The sequence below is a fragment of the Oryctolagus cuniculus genome, chromosome 10 (assembly GCF_964237555.1).
Source record: "Oryctolagus cuniculus chromosome 10, mOryCun1.1, whole genome shotgun sequence".
NCBI lineage: Eukaryota > Metazoa > Chordata > Mammalia > Lagomorpha > Leporidae > Oryctolagus > Oryctolagus cuniculus.
In genome coordinates, this window is record NC_091441.1 from 46,584,978 (window position 1) to 46,608,147 (window position 23,170).

At 39.7% G+C, this 23,170-nt stretch overlaps 1 protein-coding gene across 2 annotated transcripts in view; it reads left to right on the forward strand.

Annotated features, from left to right (window-relative positions):
• The window catches only part of DSC2 (desmocollin 2), a 42,705-nt gene extending 19,787 nt beyond the window's left edge, over positions 1 to 22,918 (forward strand). The window contains exons 8-17 of one of the 2 annotated variants that reach the window (XM_051851318.2): positions 3,095 to 3,229; positions 3,476 to 3,661; positions 5,065 to 5,321; positions 5,448 to 5,590; positions 13,219 to 13,443; positions 16,707 to 16,943; positions 17,360 to 17,487; positions 19,790 to 20,044; positions 20,571 to 20,616; positions 20,704 to 22,918. In XM_051851318.2, coding sequence (XP_051707278.1) covers positions 3,095 to 3,229; positions 3,476 to 3,661; positions 5,065 to 5,321; positions 5,448 to 5,590; positions 13,219 to 13,443; positions 16,707 to 16,943; positions 17,360 to 17,487; positions 19,790 to 20,044; positions 20,571 to 20,606 — 1,602 coding nt within the window. In that variant the 3' untranslated portion in view covers positions 20,607 to 20,616; positions 20,704 to 22,918. The remainder of the gene's footprint in view (positions 1 to 3,094; positions 3,230 to 3,475; positions 3,662 to 5,064; positions 5,322 to 5,447; positions 5,591 to 13,218; positions 13,444 to 16,706; positions 16,944 to 17,359; positions 17,488 to 19,789; positions 20,045 to 20,570; positions 20,617 to 20,703) is intronic. The other variant, XM_008261173.4, reaches the window with a different exon arrangement.
• Positions 22,919 to 23,170: the final 252 nt, after the last annotated feature.

Here is a 23,170-nt window from a genome sequence, read left to right on the forward strand (position 1 = left end):
CATCGGAGACCAGGAGGAAGCACCTGGCTCCTGGCTTTGGATCGGCGCAGTGTGCCGGCCGCAACACACCAGCCGTAGCAGCCAGTTGCATGGTGGAAACAACAAAAAAAGGAAGACCTTTCTCTCTGTCTCTCTCTCTCTCACTAACTGTCTGTCAAAAAAATTAATTAATTAAAAAATTATAAAAAAATAGCTCCTTTTGGTAGAATCAATGAAAGACATTTAATCATTGGAGGAGTTATCCTAGGATTGCTCTATAGTAATTTTTTTGCCGTAGAGTTCCAGTTATCGTCTGTTGCCTGCAACCACGTAAGCCCTTAAACCATCGTAATTTCTCTTCCATCTGAAGATGCCACAAATAAAGCTTTAGGGTCTCAAAACTTCATTTCATTGTTTTATCAGCCAGTTGATTATAGCCAATAAACATTAGCTCATTACAAACAAAACAGGTAATTCCTCCTAAAATTATTCTAGCATGAAGTTTTGAATTTTTTTTATTTTTGACAGGCAGAGTGGACAGTGAGAGAGAGAGACAGGTCTTCCTTTTTCCGTGGGTTCACCTCCCAATGACCGCTGTGGCTGGCGCATCACGCTGATCCAAAGCCTGGAGCCAGGTGCTTCTCCTGGTCTCCCATGCGGGTGCAGAGCCCAAGGACCTGGGCCATAGCAGAAAGCTGGCCTGGAAGAGGGGCAACCAGGACAGAATCTGGCGCTCTGACCGGGACTAGAACCCAGTGTGCTGGCGCCGCAGGTAGAGGATTAGCCTATTGAGCCACGGCGCCGGCCTTGAATGTTTTCCATTGAAATGAGGCCATTATTTTTCAAGTGTGAAATGTGATTAGGGAAGGGTAAGTCAATGAAATTATGTTCATACAAAACAGAGATGAAGAGAAACTTTAGTTTTGTTTTAGGTAATGTATGAGGACAAGAAAGTTTAAGAGGTCATTGAATTAAGAAAAGAAGGTAAAATAAAAAAGAAAAGAAAGAAGGTGGCCTTGTTTAACTAAGGTGAGCGTTCTAGGTAGAAGGTGAAGAGAGATTTTCACATGTTTTGTTTTATGAAGAAAAGTGAGTTAGGTAGAAAGGATGATCATAATAAACATTTCATAGAACAAGAAACCTAGGCAAAGAGGATTTTCCAGCCGGCCAACATTGCATTTGTTATTTTTGGGCCTGAAAAGAGGATCTGTTTCTTTTTTGAAAAAGGTTTATTTATTTATTTTAGTTTATTTAACATTTAATTAATTGGTTTACTTGAAAGAATGAGAGAGAGACACACACACAAACACATGGAGTGGGGAAGAGAGAAAAAGAGAATGAGAGCAAGAAAGCGAGATCTTCCATCTGTTGGTTCACTCCCCGCATGACTTCAATAGCCAGGGCAAGAGCAGGTCAAAGCCAGGAGCCAATAACATGATCCAGGTCTCCCATATGGTGGCAGGGGCCCTAGTAGTTGGGCCATCATTCAATTCCTTCCCAGGTGTATTAGTAGGAAGTTGAATTAGAAGCTAAAGTAGCCAGGACTTGAACCTGCACTCCGATATGAGAAACCAGCATCAGTAGTTGCGTCTTAACCCACTGCACCACAACCTTGGCCTACAGAACCTAAGTTTCTTAATACTAAGACTGGAAGGCATTATTATGATGTTTTTAATCCTCTGTAACTCAATCTCTTCTAATAAATGCATGAAGAGAAACATTTTTTAAAGTAGCAGCATGCCTTAGGCAATATCTAAAACCATATTCTGTTTTCCATAGAAAGGAGAAATTACTTAGACCCAGAACTTTATTTTCATCCTCATTTATCGATCTTTTTAAAAGTATAAAGTAAATCTTTAAAATCTTTTTTTCTACAGGGGAATATTTTACATTATTGTTTTAAAGACATTTATTTATTTTAAAGGCAATTACATAGCGAGAGATCTTGCTTCTGCTGGTTCACCACCCCAAATAGCTGAAACATGCAGGACTTGGACAGGCCAAAGCTAGGAGCCTGGAACTCCATCCAGGTCTTCCACATGGATAGCAGGGGCCCCAAGCACTTGCCATCTTCTACTGCTTTCCCAGGTGCATTGCCAGGGAGTGGGACTGGAAGTGGAACAGCTGGGGCTTGAACTGGTGTCCATATGGGATGCTAGAGTTGCAGGTGGTAGCCTAACCTGCTGTGCCACGATGCCAGCTCTGATTTACTGCTATATATTTTTGAATGTTAAATTTATGTTTATAAAGTAAATTGAAAGTATGCCATAGTACAAATTAAAATTTAAAAAAAAAGAAGGAGAAAGGAGGGTGGGAGTGAGAGAGGGCGGGAGGCAGGGGTGTGTGAGAAATATCATTATGCTCTTAAAACTGTATGTATGAAATACATGAAATTTGTTCCTTTTATATAAATAAAAAAGTAAAAATATTAGAATATGATTTTAATAGAAGATAAAGATTCTTAGTAATTAACAGGCAGTTTAAAATGTACTTACGGCTATAGCTCTTCTATTTGTGTTGAATAAAGATAAAACCAAGGCTGGCGCCGTGGCTCACTTGGCTAATTCTCCGCCTGCTGCTCTGGCATCCTGGGTTCTGGTCCTGGTTAAGGTGCCGGATTCTGTGCTGGTTGCTCCTCTTCCAGTCCAGCTCTCTGCTGTGGCCCGGGAGGACAGTGGAGGATGGCTCAAGTGCCTGGTCTCCCTGCACCCGCATGGGAGACCAGGAGGAAGCACCTGGCTCCTGGCTTTGGATCGGCGCAGCACGCCGGCCGTAGTGGCCATTTGAGGGGTGAACCAATGGAAAAGGAAGACCTTTCTCTCTGTCTCTCTCTCTCTTTGTCTAACTCTGCCTGTCAAAAAAAAAAAAAAAAAAAAAGATAAAGCCAACCAATTCTATAGTTTTTGAGTTGATGGCACGTTAAGAAATGACACTGTTTTTCATAAATTAAATGAAAATTACGAGTGTGAAGAAATTTTTCTAGAATATGAGGGCTATGAAATTTAATCCTGTGCCCCTTAAATTATTAAGACAAGGAAAATTATACAGTTTAAATGTTGATTTCATTTGTAATGCTGTTGATTTCCTTCAGTAATTAAATTCTTTTTGTTTTCAGTTAATTGATAAATATCAGTTGAAAATAAAAGTACAAGATATGGATGGTCAATATTTTGGTTTGCAGACAACTGCAACTTGTATCATTAATATTGGAGATGTGAATGACAATATGCCAACATTTACCCATCCTTCTGTAAGTATATGAAATTAATAAGAGAAAGATGTATAATCTAGTGTTAATTATTAAGTAGGCACATCTCTGATCATGACACATAATTTCAAATGAAGTAACCCCAATAACATAACAGTGGTTTGGAGTCAGAGTTTGAAATTATGTAAATTATGTATTTAGGAGATTAGATGAACAGGGCTTCCTTTAGAGGATGTTTTATTTTTGTGAGTGCTAACTAAGCTTTTTTGTTTGTTTGTGTTCTTTTAGTATGCTGCATCAGTGGAGGAAAATACAGTTGATGTGGAAATTTTGCGTGTTACTGTTGAAGATAAGGACTTAGTTAACACTCCCAACTGGAGAGCTAATTATACCATTTTAAAGGGCAATGAAAATGGAAATTTTAAAATCACAACAGATCCCAAAACTAATGAAGGAGTCCTGTGTGTAGTTAAGGTAAGATTAAGTCATTAAATTCATATTTGTAGTGTATAAAGTTTATAATATCATAGAATAGGATACTAGATTTTAATAGGAAGAAGGAAATTCTGGTAAATGTTAGATTAATGTATATAGGTGAATGTAAATGCTATGTTGAGGATCTATGTTAGAGAATATTTATTTTTGTAACTTTTTATATAGGTGTGATTTTAAAAATATATATGCTAGTATGTATTCAGTTAACATATTTTATCCATTTTGTAACCAATTTCTCTTAATTAAAAAAGATTTGATGCTGGGGGGGCAGTGCAAACTTTCCTAGACTATTTTTTCTGTATCTGGGTATCTTATTGACTTTCTCAAATGATGACTCAAACCCATACGAGGCTGTTTGTAGGTTTGTTCATCCATGTTCAGTATATTCTTAGCATCCAAGTTCAAAATGGGAATCCTCAAACATTTAAAAATGTGAATATGTCTAAAATTTCTTTCTAATACTATTCTACAACATCTGTAAAGAACTTGGCTGCTATCCCAAGGACACTGGCATCCCATATTGAAGTGCTTGGTTCAAGTACCAGCTAATGCACTTTTGGCCTAGATTCCAGCTTATGCACCAAAGAGGCAACAGATGATGGTTCAAGTACTTGTGTCCCTGCCCACAAATGGGAAACCTTTATGGAGAGTTCTAGGCTCCTTGGTTCATCCAGATCCAGCCCCTGCTGCTACAGGCATTTGGGACTGAACTGCATATGGAAGATTCTCTCTCTCTCTCTCTCTTTCTCTCTCTTCCTCTCTCCCTCCCCCTCCCCGTCACTTTACCTTTTAAATACATACATACATACATTTTTTTAAAAGGAAAGTATAATGACCATAAACTTTTTATTTTCTCATCTCTGTTGTCTTAAAGCATTTCACAAAATTTGACCCACATTTTCAACCCAAACCAAGGACAAATAATTTTGTTCATCTCAGGAATGTAAGAAAAGCTGTCCTAAAATTAATGGCACAGTAAATACCTATTTCTTATGATACTTATGATATGAACCCCCCTCCCCCCAAAAGGAGCATCTCTTGTGTTAACATACAAGCACCTTCATTAATTGTATTAAATTTGGAATTGAGGAAGAATTTTTTTTTTTTTTCACAGAGTGGACAGTGAGAGAGAGAGAGACAGAGAGAAAGGTCTGAGGAAGAATTTTTGTTTTCATTTTTGCCCTTTCTACCCAACTCCTGAATCAGTTGAAGGATTCCCCTTTCTCTTCCACTGCCCTGTTTTTAGGCATGTGTTAATATTCCCACGATTGTTCTCAACACAGCACCTACGTATTTCCATAGGTAACCAGTTAGATACATTAGGTCACGTTGCCAAATGTTAAATGATTTGATCTGATTTTTTGACACATTTGCTTTTGTAGCCCCTGAATTATGAAGAAACACAACAGGTGACCCTGCAAATTGGCGTAGTTAATGAAGCCCCATATTCACTAGAGGGTAGTTCAAGATCAGCCATGAGCACAGCAGTAGTTACCGTTAATGTACAAAATCAAGATGAGGGCCCTGAGTGTATCCCTCCAATGCAAACTGTTCGAATTAAAGAAAATGTAGCAGTGGATACAAGAAGCAATGGATATCAAGCATATGACCCAGAAACAAGAAGTAGCAGTGGCATAAGGTATTTACAATTCTACTACATTTAGCTTCAAGTTTACTGTAATTTTCAAATTTAAACTTATTTTGAATTAATATTATAATCTGACTTACAATCCTTCATGTTATTTTAATTTATCATTTTTAACAGGTATAGGAAATCAAATGACCCCAAAGGGTGGGTCACTGTTGATGAAAACTCAGGCTCTATCACGATTATCAGAAACCTGGATAGAGAAGCAGAGAGCATCAAAGATGGAATCTATAATATTACAATCCTAGCATCAGATCAAAGTAAGCAATTTGTTTTTAAACGAGAAACATACATCTTCCGCAGTGAACAGCCTGAGTTGGAAAAATATAATATACATTTTAAAAATGAAATTTATATATTCTCTGTTTTCATTTCTCCCTAGAATCACCTAAAGAGTAATTGAGAGGTCTGCTATAATTTATTAACACATGTCTTTTTTTCTAATAGCAGCATTGGTATTAGACATAATTACAAAATAATTTGGTCATAGAACTTGAAATCATAATTTATTAGAGTAAGGCAATCATTAAAAATTGAGAAAATTACTTCAGTAAAATTAGCTCCAGTTTATCTGTGTACTTCTCGTAAAACATTCACCTTGTCAAGAGAGCTCACTCAAAGGAGAAATACTTCACTTCTAGAAAACAGCTATAACTCTGTACAGGAAATATAACCATTTACTTGGGGCTGGAATGCTGATTCAGGACATTACATAAACACTGTCATGATTATTAGTATATGATTAAATTAGATAATACTATGAATTTATGTAAGCATATAGCGTGTAAACTTATGTTCTGTGTTTCATATAAAATTAAGAGAAATATGAGTACAGTTGAAGTGGGCAGGCATATAGGTTAAAATCGATTAGGTTTGTGAGCTGGAAGACCACGCCTTCACCACGCCCCTGTGTGTCCTCATCCCCCTACCTGGCCACACCTGGGTGCCTACCAGCCAATCAGGTTAATTAACCACTCCCCTTTGGAGTGGGTTAAAAGCTGGGACATGGTGTGGCCCGGCCTGCTCTTCTTCCCTGGCCTCTTGCCAGGAGAGGGCTTGCTGTAGCCCTGCCCCTCCAGGGCGCATGGCCTTCGGGCCATGTGCTCTAGGCTTCCTGGCCTTGATGCTCAACCATGTGGCTGGTTCCTGGTGCTTGGTATGAACCCCCATTCACTTCTCTCTCTTAAATAAAGCTCTCACTCTCCTATGCATCTTTCTTACTAAATAAAAGCTTAAAACGTACCATGCTGCTGTGGGGAGCAACTCAGACTAGACTAAGTTACTGGAATTAAGACTTATTCTATGCATCTGCTCTCCCACAATATGGCGCTGAGAGAGGAGTAAACAGCTTCTACACAGCTGCCTCCAGTTCAACCAGTAACCTGCAGGAGCTGATCCCACTCCTGATTGGAGGAGAGCAGCGTACTCGGCGTGTGGAGTTGGGATTGGTGGAAGAGGACTATAAAGGAGGAGAGAGACAACATGCACCAGGAACACCTGAGGAACATCTGAGCAACCCCCGAGAGAGCCGGCCGGCGGTGTGCCGCTCCCCCGCGGAAGTGGGGAAAGTGGCAGGGGGAACCGCCCTTCCACGGAGGTGGAAGGGACGGTAGCCAACCCGGGAAGAACCAGCAGCAAACCCGGGAAGGGCCGAGCAGACGAAAGAACAGCGCAGGGTCCTGTGTCGTTCCTCCACGAAGAGGGGGAGCGACATGCTGCCTTGTTTATCTGTGCCGGTATTTAGAATTCTTCTCTAAATATTAGGCAAGAACCCTCTTGGGCTTATTAATATTGGGGATTTAGTAATAAGCCCATGGTGAAATCGTAAGGCATTCCAAATTCAGGTAGCACATGCGGCACCCCGGATGGTATTTCTATGGAACTTTAAGGGGCTACAATTTAGTGTAGATTTTAGGGGGTCTTGTCCGATTTCACAGTGATTCTTTGAGACTCATTTAGAACATAAACATAATTTTACTATAATAGACATTTGAATTCTGGGTCTTTGAAAAATAAATATGCTAAAATTAGAATTTAGAGGTGATCTTTGAATATGATTTAGCTCTTTCACTTCTCTCTCTTTGAAGTAATGAGAAATGGCTCCTATCCGTTGACTGAACTGGTAAAGTTGTGATTATTATTGATTACATTCAGCCAATTAAAGACTTTTTTTCTTTTTTTCTGTGAGAAAGCTGGATTTATTCAAGTTGGAAACCTCCTGCCAAAGTGGCCTGGAGGGTGTTCCAAGAAAGGAAGACCTGAAGGGCTGGTGGTAGTAGGGTTTTTAAACATAATCATGGGGGAAAAACTTAGCCGTTAGCTTGACTTTCAGCTACATGACAAGGACAAAACCCATCAGAAGACCTGATCTGTAATGAGGCAGGATGGGTAACACGTTTGTACAGTAAACTGTGAGCTCAGAGGGGTGGAATTGCCACTCCCTTGCTATTCTCATGATAAAAATCGGAAATTCCTAAGAACTGAGGCAGGTACTTTTGACTTTGCTAAAGGTAGCTTTTTGGAAAAGCAAGCATTTCTCACCTTAAATTTCCACCAGGACCAACCTGACTGCCTAACAACCTGTCTGACTTCTCACATTGCCTCCCCCAGAAGAATGGTCCCTACCTTCTGTTAGGGGAACTGGGTGACAACCACTCTGGCTGCTTCCTGCTGACAGGGGACGTTGTTGGGGAAGCAGAAGCAGGATATTTTTCTAGAGGTCGATCTAAAGGAACCTGGTAGAATGTGGGTTTCTTCAGAGGCATTGTCTGAAGTACTGCTTGGAGTCTGATGGCCTGTGGTTGCTTAAGCCTAGATAACTCAAAGCATACAAGACAGTTTAATATGCATGGTCCTAGCAAGAGTGTGAGAAAGATGATACATAGTGGTCCTAGGAAGGGCAGTAACCAAGATAGCCACTTCCAGTTTTTGAAGAACACAGTTTCCACAGAAATTTCCTGTCGACATATGTATTTTATTTACTTCCTTATGCAATTTGTCAATCTCCCTTTGAGTTATCAGTTAGGTTAAAACAGCATATTCCTGGCAATTGCTCATACCCGATTTGGTTTTTTAGCAGTAAATAATCAATGGCTGTGTGATTTTGCAAGATGCCTTTTTGAACCTGGCTCAGTTCGTCATTGAGATATGTTAAGGCAGGAACAGTGGTGTTTGCTGTCTTTCCTAATATACAAGCCAATTCATTAATCTCGTTATGTGTCTGTGCAGCTAGTCCAGGAGTTTGTATATTGAAAACAGCTGCTGTCAGTGCCTCAGTTAAAGTGTACAGCATTCAGGAGTCATCACAGTCTGAGGGGAGTGCTGGTCTCGCACGTATAGAATGTATAGGGCTGCCACTGGAGAGATGAGAAGGGGTACTGTTCCACCTGTGGAGCAAAGGCCAGACAGAACATGACTTAGGAACTGTGAAAAGAGAAGCGTTACCACAAAGAAGACCCCATAGTTATTTCATTCGAATGGTCTGCATGAGTTGTAGAAGAGCAGTTATGCTTTCTACGGACTGTCTTGTAAGGCCTCAGCTTTTCTGATCACTTTGCCAAGAAATGATTTTGGTCAAAAGCAAGTGAAAGGAAGAAACATAATATGAAAATTAAATCCATTATTTTTACATTTTTAACAGCACTTGGAAAATGATTTATTGATAGATGAGATAAAAATTACTGTCTGAAATTAGATATTTGGACTGTAATTCTTATTTTACATCTTCCTCTGTTGTAGAGGAAATGGAATAATTGAGAGATTAAATACTTTCATGGAATTCAGATCAGATTCTGATACTGGCTAATTTCATCAGGGCCCTCTGCTGTTTCCTAATGCAAAATGCTCTTTACCCATAAGCCCTGATGTTGTGGGTCTGTGCTCACCCCACACCCTCCTGCTTCTCCACAGCACTTGTTTCCTCTTGATAAACCTCTCTCTCATGACCTCCATGTCTACCTTTTCCTCACATTCCTAACCCTAACCCTAACCCTATCTTTCCCTCTCCTCAACATAGGTAAATTCTAAGCTTTAACTTCAATTTCTCTTTTCTTCTTCTTTTTTTTTTAAGATTTATTTATTTAGTTTGAAAGTCAGAGTTACACAGGAGAAGCAGAGAGAGAGAGAGAAGTCTTCCATCCACTGGTTCACTCCCCAATTGGGCGCTATAGCCGGCGTTGCCCCTATCTGAAGCCAGGAGCCAGGAGCTTCTTCCAGGTCTCCCACGAGGGTGTAGGGGCCCAAGGACTTGGGCCATCTTCTACTGCTTTCCCAGGCCATAGCAGAGAGCTGGTTGGAAAGTGGAGCAGCCGGGTCTCGAACCGGCACCCATATGAGATGCCAGCACTGCAGACAGCGGCTTTACCCATTATACCACAGCGCTGGCCCCTCTCTTTCCTTCTTCATCTAAATTTCATTGGCAATTTTACCTAGGTATCTCCTTTTTCTGGTAGAATTTTGGATTTCTAGTTTTATCATATTATTCTAGTGTTTAAGAGGAGAGTACCTTTAAATATTTTTAAACATTTGACAGAAGAAGGCTATGCACATCAAGCATGGAACCATGCTTTCATATCGAGTGCCTTATGAGTTGATTTGTAATTAGCATTTACCCATATAGAATTGCCATTATATCAATATTAGAAGATGAGCATTTTATGCCTAGACATCAATGAATAAAAGAATATTTAGGGGCCTGGCACTGTGGCATAAAGTGTGAAGCCACTGCTTACAGTGCCGGTATCCCATGTGGGTGCTGGTTCGAGACCTGGTTGCTGCATTTCCAATCCAATTCTCCGCTATGGTCTGGGAAAGCAGAAGATGGCCCAAGTGCTTGGGTCCCTGCACCCACATTGGAGACCTAGAAGAAGCTCCTGGCACCTGGCTTTGGATCAGCCCAGTCCAGCTATTGTGGCCATTTGGGAAGTGAACCAGCAGATGGAAGATCTCTCTCCCTCTGCCTCCCGTTAACTCTGTCTTTCAAATAAATCTTAAAAAAAAAAAAAAAAAGGGAATATTTAGTTCATTGACAGATCAGAAGCAACTGTGGAATAATGAGTTAGATGCCTCAGGTCTTAGTGTTCTAATCACAATGTTCAAAAAATATATTGGAAGTTAATGAGTGAGTGCCTCTAAATGGAAGGAAAATTGAGGTCAGTTTTTAAAGACAACACAATTAACCATATCCAGTCAGTCAGTCAGGCATGTGCTTTCAACTGGAGCCAAAGGGAAAGAAATGTTTAGACACACAGCAATTGCAGTATTCAGAGAGAGCAAGAAAACACCACCTACTATTTGAACAAGAGAGACTGAGAAACAAGGGTTATACTGCACTAATGGAAAAGCTGGCCAGGTTGATAAAATACATATCTCCTTGCTCCTTTTGTCTAATAAAATAATATTTTCTGAATTTATAAAGTGGAAGATAGCTATATTAATTCTCATTTCTTCCCCCTAGTTCTCTCCTTTTTTTTTTTTTTTCTTGACAGGCAGAGTGGATAGTAAGAGAGAGACAGAGAGAATGGTCTACCTTTGCCGTTGGTTCACCCTCCAATGGCCGCCGCGGCTGGCGCGCTGCGGCCAGTGCACAGCACTGATCTAATGGCAGGAGCCAGGTACTTATCCTGGTCTCCCACGGGGTGCAGGGCCCAAGGACTTGGGCCATCCTCCACTGCACTCCCTGGCCACAGCAGAGAGCTGGCCTGGAAGAGGGGCAACCAGGACAGAATCCGGCGCCCCGACCAGGACTAGAACCCGGTGTGCCAGCGCCGCTAGGTGGAGGATTAGCCTAGTGAGCCGCGGTGCCGGCCCCTAGTTCTCTTCTGTTGTTGCTGAAGTACCTCCTTTGTTGATACTTGCAGTGTTCGAGTGTGGATTTCAAATATTCTGTTTTGTTGTTTTGAAAAATATTCTCATATTTCTGTAATTCTTAATTAATACTTCTACTTGGTTTAAAATTCAGCCACTAGTTTCTTTTCCACACCACTGTACAGTTGTTCCACTGTCAATGTAATTGTAACCCTTTTGTAGGTAACAGCTTCACTGTAACTCCTACAGTCTCTAAGTTTGCTGTCTGTGGTTTTAACATAACATGTATTCTGTGAGTTTATCTAATACTGGAGTCAGAATACACTTTTGATCACGAAAGCCATATTTTCTGGAATATTCTTGGCAATTACTCTTAAGTTTTACTTCCTTATAATGGTGTCTGTTCTCTTCAATAACTCTTATTAGATGAATGTTGCTGCTTTATTTCTATGGGAATCTGAGTTATAATTTCATTTTTGTTTAATTGGCTGTCCATCTCTGTGTCTTTGAAAATTCAAAATATATCTATTTCAAGGATGTGTTGCATATAGTGAATTTTCCGAATAATAATTTTGTTGGCTTTCCTTAATCTTGCTCCTTAGACATTTTAATTTGCAGGTTTATGGCAAGTAAGAGGTGTTTGTTTGTTTTATGCCTTTGTTTCTTTCTCTCACACACTTTCTCTCATCCTTTAAAATAAAGATATTTATTTATTTGCGAGGCAGTGACAGAGAAATGGAAAGATAAACACATGTATACAGATAGAAAGATTTTCTATCCACTGGTTCACTCTTCCCACTAGCTGCAACGGCTGGGTCAGGGCCAGGCCAAAGCCGAAGCCAGGAGCTCCATCTTGGCCTCCCACATGGGTGACAGAGTCCAAAGTACTTTGGCCATCATCTGCTGCCTTCTCAGATACATTACCAGGAAAGTGGATTGGAAATATGGAGTAGCTGGAACTCAAACTGGGCCTGGAAAGGGCATTTTGATAGCAGCTGCTGGCACTGCAGATGGCGATGTTACCTGCAGTGCCGTTAACGTTGGTCCCCACACTGTATCCCATCTCACTGTTCCTTCTCTGTGGCCAGTGGTTCAGAACCAGCTGGTGTCCTGTGCTCCTGATCCATAATGACAATGCGCTATCACAGGTCCAAGCCCTGTGGCACAAATGCCCTAATCCAGGTGGTGACTTCAGGACTGTGCCTGGTCTTTCAGCTTCCCTGGGTTGGCAGCTTCACATAAGTCATAGACCTGGGAAGTGACACAGGTTTTCCTCCTCTTCCCTACGTCTAATGTCCCACATCTCCTTATTAAGCAGGAAGGAAAAAACAATTCAGGGACAGAATTTTTGGATTTTGTTCAGAATCAGCCTTCAAAACTGCATTACGTTGTGGCCTGGATCCGTGGCTGTTTTGTCTTTGAATGATTCAGATCTTGCAGTGCAGTGCTTCATATAGAGTAGTTATCCAGTAAGTTTTTATTAATTGTATAGATAGATGAATTACTTAGACCATACCCACAGTGATTATTTTAGTTTGCAAGTGACTTTTTTTTTTTTTACTTTTGCAGTCTCCCACCCTTTGAACTTTTCTATGTACCTTTTCTAATCTTCCTAATAGGTGTCTTTTACTAGTCAGTTTCCTGGCTGCAAAGCCTTGGGCACATTAAGGATATAAGTCTGGCTTTTAAAAACTACCCCTTCTCTCCACCGTCAGTCGGCACCTTTCTGCCTTCCCCTTCACTGTCTCCCAGTCACGCTTGTGTGCAACATGCACCTCCTGGGATATCTCTTTTTTAATACACCAGACTCTTGTTATTTCTTAAAAATCAGTCAAAATTCCTTAATATCTTCCATATTTATTACTGCGATTTATTGAATAAGCACATCTAAATAACAGTTATTGTCTTTAAAACCCCTTTGAAAGTAATATTTTTCATTTAACATTCTCTAAGAACATAACTTCTGATTGTGCTTGTTACTGTAGCTTACAGGCATTGGTAAATATGTTAAGGTTTTTTAATGAATGCTTTCTGGAGAAAACGCAAAACATAAAAAATGTATTTTTCACCCTGATTTTCTTAGGCGGAAGAACATGTACTGGGACTTTGGGAATTATTCTTGAAGATGTGAATGATAATGGCCCGTTCATACCTAGAAGGACAGTGACGATCTGCAAAACCACCATGTCCTCTGCAGAGATCGTTGCTGTTGATCCTGATGAGCCCATAAACGGCCCGCCCTTTGACTTCAGTCTGGCAAGTTCTGATTCAGAAGTACAGAGAATGTGGAGACTGGCAAAAATTAATGGTGTGCATTTTTAGATATCGCTTTGTCCTCTTCAACATCAGGATGCCGAAAAATATTTTGTTCTTGATGTAGTAGAAGACTAGGTCACTGTAGGAATCATCCATAAAAGGACACACATTTCTCAGTTTTGGTGTTGTGAGCCGTTGGCCTCCGTAGGCTCCGTCACCAATCGTGAGCCAGGCTTCCTAAAGGCATTTAGTGGATTCTGATTCCCACTCTGAACACACATACTCTCGTGGACTAGATCTAATGTGATCACTTCCAGCCTTCCACTTACATAGATTCTTTCCATGTTAATAGTTTCATAGATCATAGGGAATTTCCATTTGTCATGATTACTTCCCCAAGGGAGAAGGCTCTGAACAGAATATCTTTTTTTGTTTTCTTGCCTCTTTATTTTTTTTTCCTTTGTTGTGTAGAAGCTTCTAAAATTGATATCTATTTTTGCCTTTATTGCCTGTGTTGTTGGACTCTTTTTTTTATTTAAGATTATTTTATTTATTTGAAAAGCATAGATACAGAGAGAGAGAGGGGAGAAGAGGAGACACATAGCGAGAGATCTTTCATCTGCTGGTTCCCTCCCCAAATGGCCACAAAGGCCTGAGTTGGGCCAATCCATAGCCAGGAGTGAGGAGCTTCTTCCAGGCCTCCCATGTGGATGCAAGGGCTCAAGCACTTGGGCCATCCACTGCTGCATTCCTGGGCATTTTAGCAGGCAGCTGGATCGGAAAAGGAGCAGCTGTGACTCAAACCAGTGCCCATATGGGATGCTGGCATCATAGGTGATGGCTTTACCTTCTACATGCCACAGCACTGGCCCTGGGACAGAATATCTTTTTTTTTTTTTTTTTTTTTTTTTTTTTTTTTGAAAGTCAGAGTTACACAGTGAGAGAAGGAGAGGCAGAGAGAGAGAGAGGGAGGTCTTCCATCCAATGTTTCACTCCCCAAGTGGCTGCAATGGTCAGAGCTGCACCTATCTGAAGCCAGGAGCCAGGAGCTTCTTCCCAGTCTCCCATGCAGGTGCAGGGGCCCAACGACTTGGACCATCTTCTACTTTCCCAGGCCATAGCAGAGAGCTGGGTGGGAAGTGGAGCAGCCGAAACTCTTAACCAGCGCCCACATGGGATGCCAGCGCTCCAGGCCAGGGCCTCAATCCACTGTGCCACAGCGCCAGCCCCGGGACAGAATATCTTAAGCAAATATTATTAAGGAATTTACTTGGGATCAATAGCTATGAAAAGATTAGAAGGGATTGGACAAGTGCAGACCAGTGACAGTCTCTGCTGAGCATGGAATCTGAGCTAAATGACCTTTGAAAGTAGTTCCCTGTTGGTTGGTCCCCTTATTTTATCTCATCTCATTTCAGTTCATGGTTGCAGCAGCCCCCAGGAACATGAATAAGGGCAAAAAAGCATAACCACTAAAACTGCAGAGAGCCTCCCAAACAGCTGGGACAAGAAATTCTTTCCTGGGGTGGGAATCTCGTGTATACCCCAGTGTCTGCCATGTCGTCCTCCTTGCCACAGTGTTAACTTCTGACCATTTCGTGCCTGTGATAGTTTCTTTGGGGTTCTCCCCCAGCTTGGTTCCCAGTCTGAACTTTTGACTTTCGCTCAAGAGGATGCACGGTGATGACAGTAGTGAAAAGTGAAGGTGACCTCTCTCCATCACCATCACTGCATCACTCCCTACAGCTCTTGACTCGAGGAGCGTTCTCCACCTCCTGCTCACACTACCCATGGACCATCAAGGCCTAGTACCAGTTTTCATGACTAGAGCGCTTTTCAACGCCCTTGTATGTTTTTCAATCCTCTGATTCAGTGAATCTGCCTCCATGTCCTATTGTGACACATTAGAAAAGAGAGGTTGTGAAAGGGAGCATGGGATGGGGAAAGAAAAACAAGGGCCTTTAGGCAGAAAAAGAAGTACTGTGGCTTGAATCTGCTTTGTGAATATACAAGACTTTAACTGGGTTTTTAATGACTGTGTGTATATGTGTGATTAATTGATCTTTCTTGAGAAATACAAATCTTATTCTTACATGTTTGCCCTTGCTACTATTTTGTGTCATAATATCATTTCTTTTTAAGTAATATTGACAGGGGGTGGTAATTTCTTTTTAATAGCCTTACTTAGGAAAATAAAACTGTGGCACTAAGATGTTGGTCACAAATTTAATTTTAAAAGATTTATTGTTCTGTTTAATCATTCAAGAGTTTGGGAAACAAGTAAAAAAGAATTTAGCTTCAAGAGACTTTGAAGTCAGATAGGCTCAGCCTTAAACACTGGCTCTACCATTTACTGGTTATGCAAATCTGACCATACTGGTTTTTCTCTTTGAACATCAATTTACTGATGTGTAAAATGGAGTCTCTTGGGGGAGGAGAGTAAGTGAGATAATGAAATAGACCATGACACATTATGAATCATAAGTTTTTGGTTTGTTAGTCTCATTATTATTATTTCTTACACAGTACACTTAACAGGTTAACCATGTTTTCTCTTTAAATGGAATGAATTCAGTGATTACTTTGTCCAGGAATTCACTTGTATATTCAGAGTTATACAAAAAATTGAGAGTGTCACACCAGGTAGGTAAGTGAGAGAGGGTTGTTCTCTAATATGTGGCATCTGCATGCAGAGTACCATTAATATCGCTGGTTTTAAACCTAACATTGCGTTGGCTTTTGGTCTGGATATTTTCTGTCCTTGATCAGAAAAATGCATCATAAGAGAAAAAAAAATATGCACTGGGTCCAGTGTCCCTTAGGGCAGCATGACCCAAGACCTGCCAGTATGGGCAAGTCCAGGCGTCTTCCACATTGTCAGAATCAGTCTTTGACAATGCAACTATTTTTGTTTCTTAAGCATTGGAAAACATAAAGAATTATTGTTCTCTGATGAGTATTATATAAAAGGAACTACATTGACTATTTTAATAAATATTTTAATGTATAGGCAAATAATTTTAAAAGTTACTGATTATAATAGGAAGGATTTAATTATGGACAGATAAAATATATGTTTACAAGAGAACAAACACCTCCATATAAGGGGCAGCATATACAAACTTCAGGGTGCAATGTATTTGCAACAGCTGTGGATGAGACCTGCTCAGTCAGTTTGCATTTGCCTTCTACTAGTGATCGTGCCAACCCATCAGGAATGTCCAGTTGTAGAGAAGGTTGATAACTACCCAACAGTTATTTATTTTCAGGAGAAGCTAATTTCACTGTGTAATGCCTGCTTTTATTTTCTTTCAGACACAGCAGTGCGGCTTTCCTATCAGAATGATCCTCCATTTGGGCCATATGTAGTACCCATTAGAGTTACAGATAGACTGGGCCTGTCTCAAGTCACTTCATTGAATGTTTTGCTATGTGACTGCATTACTGAAAATGATTGCACACTTCGCACAGGTGCAAGGACTGGCAATGGGGAAGTAAAACTTGGAAAGTGGGCCATCCTTGCAATATTGCTGGGCATAGCATTGCTATTTTGTAAGTCATTTCTTGAATTCAAATAAAGTCTTTAAAGTAATTTTCAAGACACATTCTAAGAATCAGCACTGTTATTTTGAATTGATTTATTTGTACTTCCGTATTTCTATTTAACATGCAAATATGGTTAATTTTTATAGTTTAGGTGCTTTTATGTATAGTTCTAGGGTCGTCTCAGCACAGAAAGTTCAATGCAGCAAGCAGCATGTATTTGTGACATAGTTGTTTAGGGCAATGTTTTCTGTTGTATACTGCCTTGATGCATGCAATTATATTTGTGTGCTCTACAAAGCCATTATGATTTAATTTATTTATTTAATTTATTAATTTATAATTTATGATTATTTGTGTAATGTTATCAATTCATACTTTAAATTATTTTATGATAAACTTAAGGAACTGTCTTCTTCCTCCAGGTGTCCTATTTACATTAGTTTGTGGGGCTTCTGTGGCAACCAAGCAACCAAAAGTACTACCTGATGATTTAACCCAGCAGAACCTAATCGTATCAAACACTGAAGCCCCTGGAGATGACAAAGTGGTGGTAAGTAGTCTTTAAAATAACACAGAAGGGAGTGGGCATGTGGCCCAGTGGTTAAGGTGCTCATTACTAGGGCTGGCGCCGCGGCTCAATAGGCTAATCCTCTACCTAGCGGCGCCGGCACACTGGGTTCTAGTCCCAGTTGGGGCGCCGGATTCTGTCCCGGTTGCCCCTCTTCCAGGCCAGCTCTCTGCTGTGGCCCGGGAGTGCAGTGGAGGATGGCCCAGGTGCTTGGGCCCTGCACCCCATGGGAGACCAGGAAAAGCACCTGGCTCCTGGCTCCTGCCATCGGATCAGCGCGGTGCGCCGGCTGCAGCGCGCCGGCCGCGGCGGCCATTGGAGGGTGAACCAACGGCAAAGGAAGACCTTTCTCTCTGTCTCTCTCTCTCACTGTCCACTCTGCCTGTCAAAAAATAAAAAAAAAAAATAAAAAAAAAAAGGTGCTCACTACTCATATCCGAGTACTGAGCTTGAGTTCCAGCTCCACCCTCAGTAACAGCTTCCTGCTAATCTATTTCCTGGGATGTAGCAAGTTTTGGCTTATGTCGTTGGACCTCTGCCAGCCAAGTAGGAGAACTGGATTGATCCTTGGCTTCTGGCTTTGACCTGACCCAGCCAAGACCATTGAAGAAAATTTAGGGAGTGAACAACTGAATGAGAGTTCTCATTCTCTGGCTCTGTCTCTCTGCCTTTCAAAATAATAAACTAAACTGGAATAAAATAAAATAAAAGGGCTGGAACTGTGGCCTAGTAGGCTAAGCCTACATCAGAGGTGCTTGCATCCAATATGGGTGCCAGTTCAAGTCTCGGTTGCTCCTCTTCCAATCCAGCTCTCTGTCTGGGAAAGCAGTGGAAAGTGGCCCAAGTGCTTAGACCCCTGCACCCATGTGGTAGACCTGGAAGAAGCTCTTGGTCCCTGCCTGCAGATAGGCCTAGCTTTGGGCCGTTGCAGCCATTAAGGCTTTGAACCAGCAGATGGAAGACTTTCCTCTCTGTCTTTCCCTCTTTCTGTCTGTAACTCTGCATCTCAAATAAATAAATAAAATCTTTAAAAAATTAAATAAAATAACAGAGGATGTATTAGCCTTTATTGTATATTTCTTTATTTCTTTGAAAATTACCTTTTCTTTGCAAAGTTATTTCTGATATCAGGTAATTTACCATAAAATGTCATCAGTCTCAGGCAAGTGATAAAATTACTTTGATTCCCTTTGTGATATAGGGTATTAAGTAGCACTGAGAGCTACTTAATAGTGAAAATTGTTTAGTGTGTCCTTATTATGTTCTACTTCAGCTGTTTCATGATTTTGACTTTAAGCCTGTTCTTTCACATATATTTAAACTGCTGTTTGTGCTGTAAAATGTTGCATTTAATTAGTCACAGATCACCAGCATAATCGTTAAAAATTTTTTCCAGTAACAGCAATAAAATCACCACCAGCTTTGATCATTGTGGGAAAAACTTTAATGGGCTCTTTCTGGCTGTGATGTGGGTTAGAGAAAGCCTGAGGCTGACTATCTAGAAAAGCAACTCCAGCAGTGGCTGCGTTGCTCTGCCTTTGTTTTCTAGCCCAGTATGTGGCAGAGGAGCAGGTCAGTTCCCTATAAAGTGTCATGGATGTTTAGGGCAGGACAAGTTTAGTAAACCATGGCATGACTGTGCCTAGGAAGAGTTTGGCAAAACAAAACTTGAACTGTGCTATTGTTTCCAAAAACACAACCTATCAAATCAGTTTCAGTCTCTTCCTATTTTCCTTGTGTAACTTCCATTTATTCAGCTTGCAAGGATTTGTTATTCTAGCTAAGATTTTCATGGCAACTTTGTTTCTATTCTTTTTATTTGAGTTGAAGGAGAACTGAACTAGCCATTCATGATTTCTGTTTCTGCTCCAGACAATAATGGTTAATGAGTTTTAACTGAGCAGGATAAATATATGTGAGACAGTAAGTGCTAATTTTGAAGTGTGAGATGCTAGAAGGATGTAACAACTGAAGTTGCACTGGATTTTAAGAAGCTTTTAAAGAAGTACAGTTTATCAAGCTTTCTAACTTCTCTCCAGATACCAATCACTTGACTTCTGCATTTTGTATTTTTTTGTGTCAGATGCTATATTAAATACTGGGGTTGTGGTGGTTAGATACTCAGCATTGACAAGACAGATTTGTTTTCCAGCTTCTGAAAGTTTACCTTCTAACGCGCACACACACACACACACACACACAATCTTGGCATCATCAGAATGATGCTGTTCTTTTTCATAATGTTTTGTTCCCTGTTTCCTCATCCAAACTCTTTTCATTTCAGTATTCCACAAATGGCTTCACAACCCATGCCGTGGGCACTTCTGCTCAGGGAGTTAGTGGCGCCGTGGGATCAGGAGTCAGAAGTGGAGGGCAGGAGACCATTGAGATGGTGAAAGGACAGCAGACCTTGGACTCCTACCGGGGGGCCGGGCATCACCACACCCTGGATTCCTCCAGGGGAGGACACGTGGAGATGGACAACTGCAGATACACCTACTCGGAGTGGCACAGCTTCACTCAGCCCCGACTCAGTGAAGTGAGTTGCCCCCAGTGTCCCACCAATCTCTTTTTATTTGCTTTAAACTTTATGAGTGATTACAATGTAGGATATATTTAATCCTTTATTTTCAAGTAGTTTTTAACATAGTGATTGAAAAGTTATTTCTCCTTTATTTTGATTTAGTTATGTTCATATTTAAGTGGTTATTTACTTTTCCATATATTTCCTTAGTACTCATACTGAAATAAGGTGTGATGACATTTAAATCATTCCTTCATGACTTTGTGATAATATTTCTCATCTGAAAACTCGTGAGTGAGAAACCAAAAGTGTGGGGCAGACCCCAGCCGTGTACACAGTCTGATCCTACCTGGAAAGATCAGAACCCATGTTAATGCAGGGTTCAGTTCAGTGGATGCATTTCTGGAAAGTAATGATCACTTAAAGTGAACACTTGTATGATTGTGAATTATACACAAGTATGAATTTTTGAACATGCGATAGACTGAATTTATAGTGTGATTTATGATACAGACCAATCATGTGCATTTTTTATATATAGGAATCCATTAGAGGACACACTCTGATTAAAAATTAAACAATGAAAGGTAAATCAAAGCCATTATTTCTATGTTAGTAAGTTATGGTGTTTAAAATAATAATAATAAACTCTGTGGTGTTTCTTCCCTTGGCAGAAAGTACATCTGTGTAATCAGGAGGATGCTCAGAAGCGTGGTGAAGACTATGTCCTCACGTATACCTACGAGGGAAGAGGGTCCACAGCGGGTTCTATTGGTTGTTGCAGTGAACGACAAGAAGAAGATGGGCTTGAGTTTTTGGATCATTTGGAGCCCAAATTTAGGACACTAGCAGAAACATGCATAAAGAGATGAATGTGTTCTAGAAAGTCTACAAAAGCCAAGTAACAATATTACATTGTTGTTGTTTTTATTTTAGTTACAAACAAGGACTTTTTCAAAAGTAGAAGATGTTATCTTTGGGACTTTTCTCCTTTTATTCTGATAGAATCTCTTTGGCCAAGTGCATTTACAGAGACTTTATAAAGAAGTATATTCATCTTTCAGTTTTTACCAGGCCTTTAATTGTTTTCATCAAGGAGTGCTACAACTAGAAAAATTAGTGAAGTCTGCATTATTGTTTACATTTGGGTATAATGACAATAGCAAATTTAGAGTGCAATGAAGTGCAATTGACTCATGTCTATGTTATAGACTACTTGAAGTATAACTCAATAGAAGATTGTTAGCTAATTGTGTTTGGAAACTATTTTCTTATATATTCTAAAGTTTGCATTATTGCCATTCCTTTATCTTGTAATAACCTCTCTTCATGATGCAAAGAGGGATTTCTACCTAGTCATCGACTGTTATTGCAATTCCTTTGTGGTGTAGTTTAGTTTTAGGTTTTAGTCTATGTAAAATCCTACACTGAATCTACACTTACTCGATTACCTACTTGGTCAGTGAAATTTAAGTCTCAAAAATGCTTTCAGAATGTATTTTTATTCTTGCAAAATTTTTGTCTTTAAAATGCCAGATGGTCTCTCTCCATCTTTCTCTTCCTATTCTCTTTATTTCTCTTTTCTATGTCTTTAAATTTTATACTTAAGTTGGGAAACTCAAGTATTTTTAAGGGCTGTCTACTTTATTATTTTCTCTTTTGAAGTGAATTATTCTTTTTTGGGAGGTTATTTTTAGCACATCCTTTAAAAAAAAAAAAGCAATGTACTGTTAACTTTATTGTTGTGAATATCTTGGTGATTGCTCTTTTGTTCCTCAACAAAGAATCTTTAATTTTGTAGCGAAATTATAGAATGATGTCATACTTTATTAGATGCAGCATTGTATATTACCAAAACAATGGCTTAATTAGAACTGGTATGTAGTAACGATAGCACATTTACAGTTTGTATATTTCATGCAAGGATATAGTTCACAAATGCAAAATAGTGATGGTTTTGAAATAAGCTTTGAAATACAGTTGAAAGCTATATAGGGTACATGTTTTATAACTTCATAGATGAGATGCCTACTCATATCTATGTGTTTGTAAAGTTACTTTGAAAAATATTTTAAAATTGTTTTTAACAAATATAAAAATGGGCCAAATATTTAAGTTTTTAAAAACTAAATTAGCAGCCAACCAAATTTTAGGTGAGCTATCATGGCTTATATCAGTGAGTGAATTTCTCTGTAAACTAATGATATGGACCGTTTAAAAGTTGTTCTAGTATTTCTGATTGTTAATAATGTGGCTGTCTTTAATTTAGAAGGTTGGCTTATAACAATTAATTTTCAGAGTTAACATTGGATAATTATTTGATAACCTGCTTATCTTTTCAATACTACATTACTGCTGAGTCTAAAATATAATTTCCCAAAGTTTTAATAAATTATGAAGATTCTTATATTTTACTATGACAAAGTAAGTTAAGTAGTTTTTTAAAATTAGTGTGAATTTGTTAATAATGGCTCTGGTGTAAGTTTAAGGGATTGTGTTTTTCTTATTTAGAGAAGCAAATCCTTTTCTGGAATCCTGGGACATTTTTTTTTTAAGAATTTGGAATTTGATTTGCAACTATCTTTGGTGTGTTGTTACCGCTGCATTTATGTAAATGTTCTAACAACTGCGATGCTATGGCATATTGGTTAAACTGTGTACTTTTTCCATGTCTGTTTTTGTCATCTTCAAATGGGGGCTGATATTGGAACTCCTTTCTGAGGCTGGTTGTAAGATGTTTGATTAAAAACTGGTTTGTAACATGAGAGTCATGCAGAGTGGTCCCCCTTAAAGGCATTCCTAATAATAACAGCTAATTTTAAATAAGTTACATCTGCAGCCTCTTTCATGTTAAAAAGATAAATTAAGAAAATCAGATACTGAAAATAATTTTTTCTTTGGCCTTGGAACATTTGTCAGTTGACAGTATGTCTCTTCCCAAAGATCACCTGCTGACTGGTTCTTATAGAGCCAGTTGTTCAGAATGGACAGTGTGAAGATTGCTGTACTACCTCTTAGCTGAGTGACTGCCTAGTTTGAAATACCGTGAAAGTAATAGGTTCAGATCGGATGGAAAGCAGAATCTCTACTTACGTATGTGTAAGATGACTCCCTCAAGCCTTTCTGCAACCGTTCACCCAG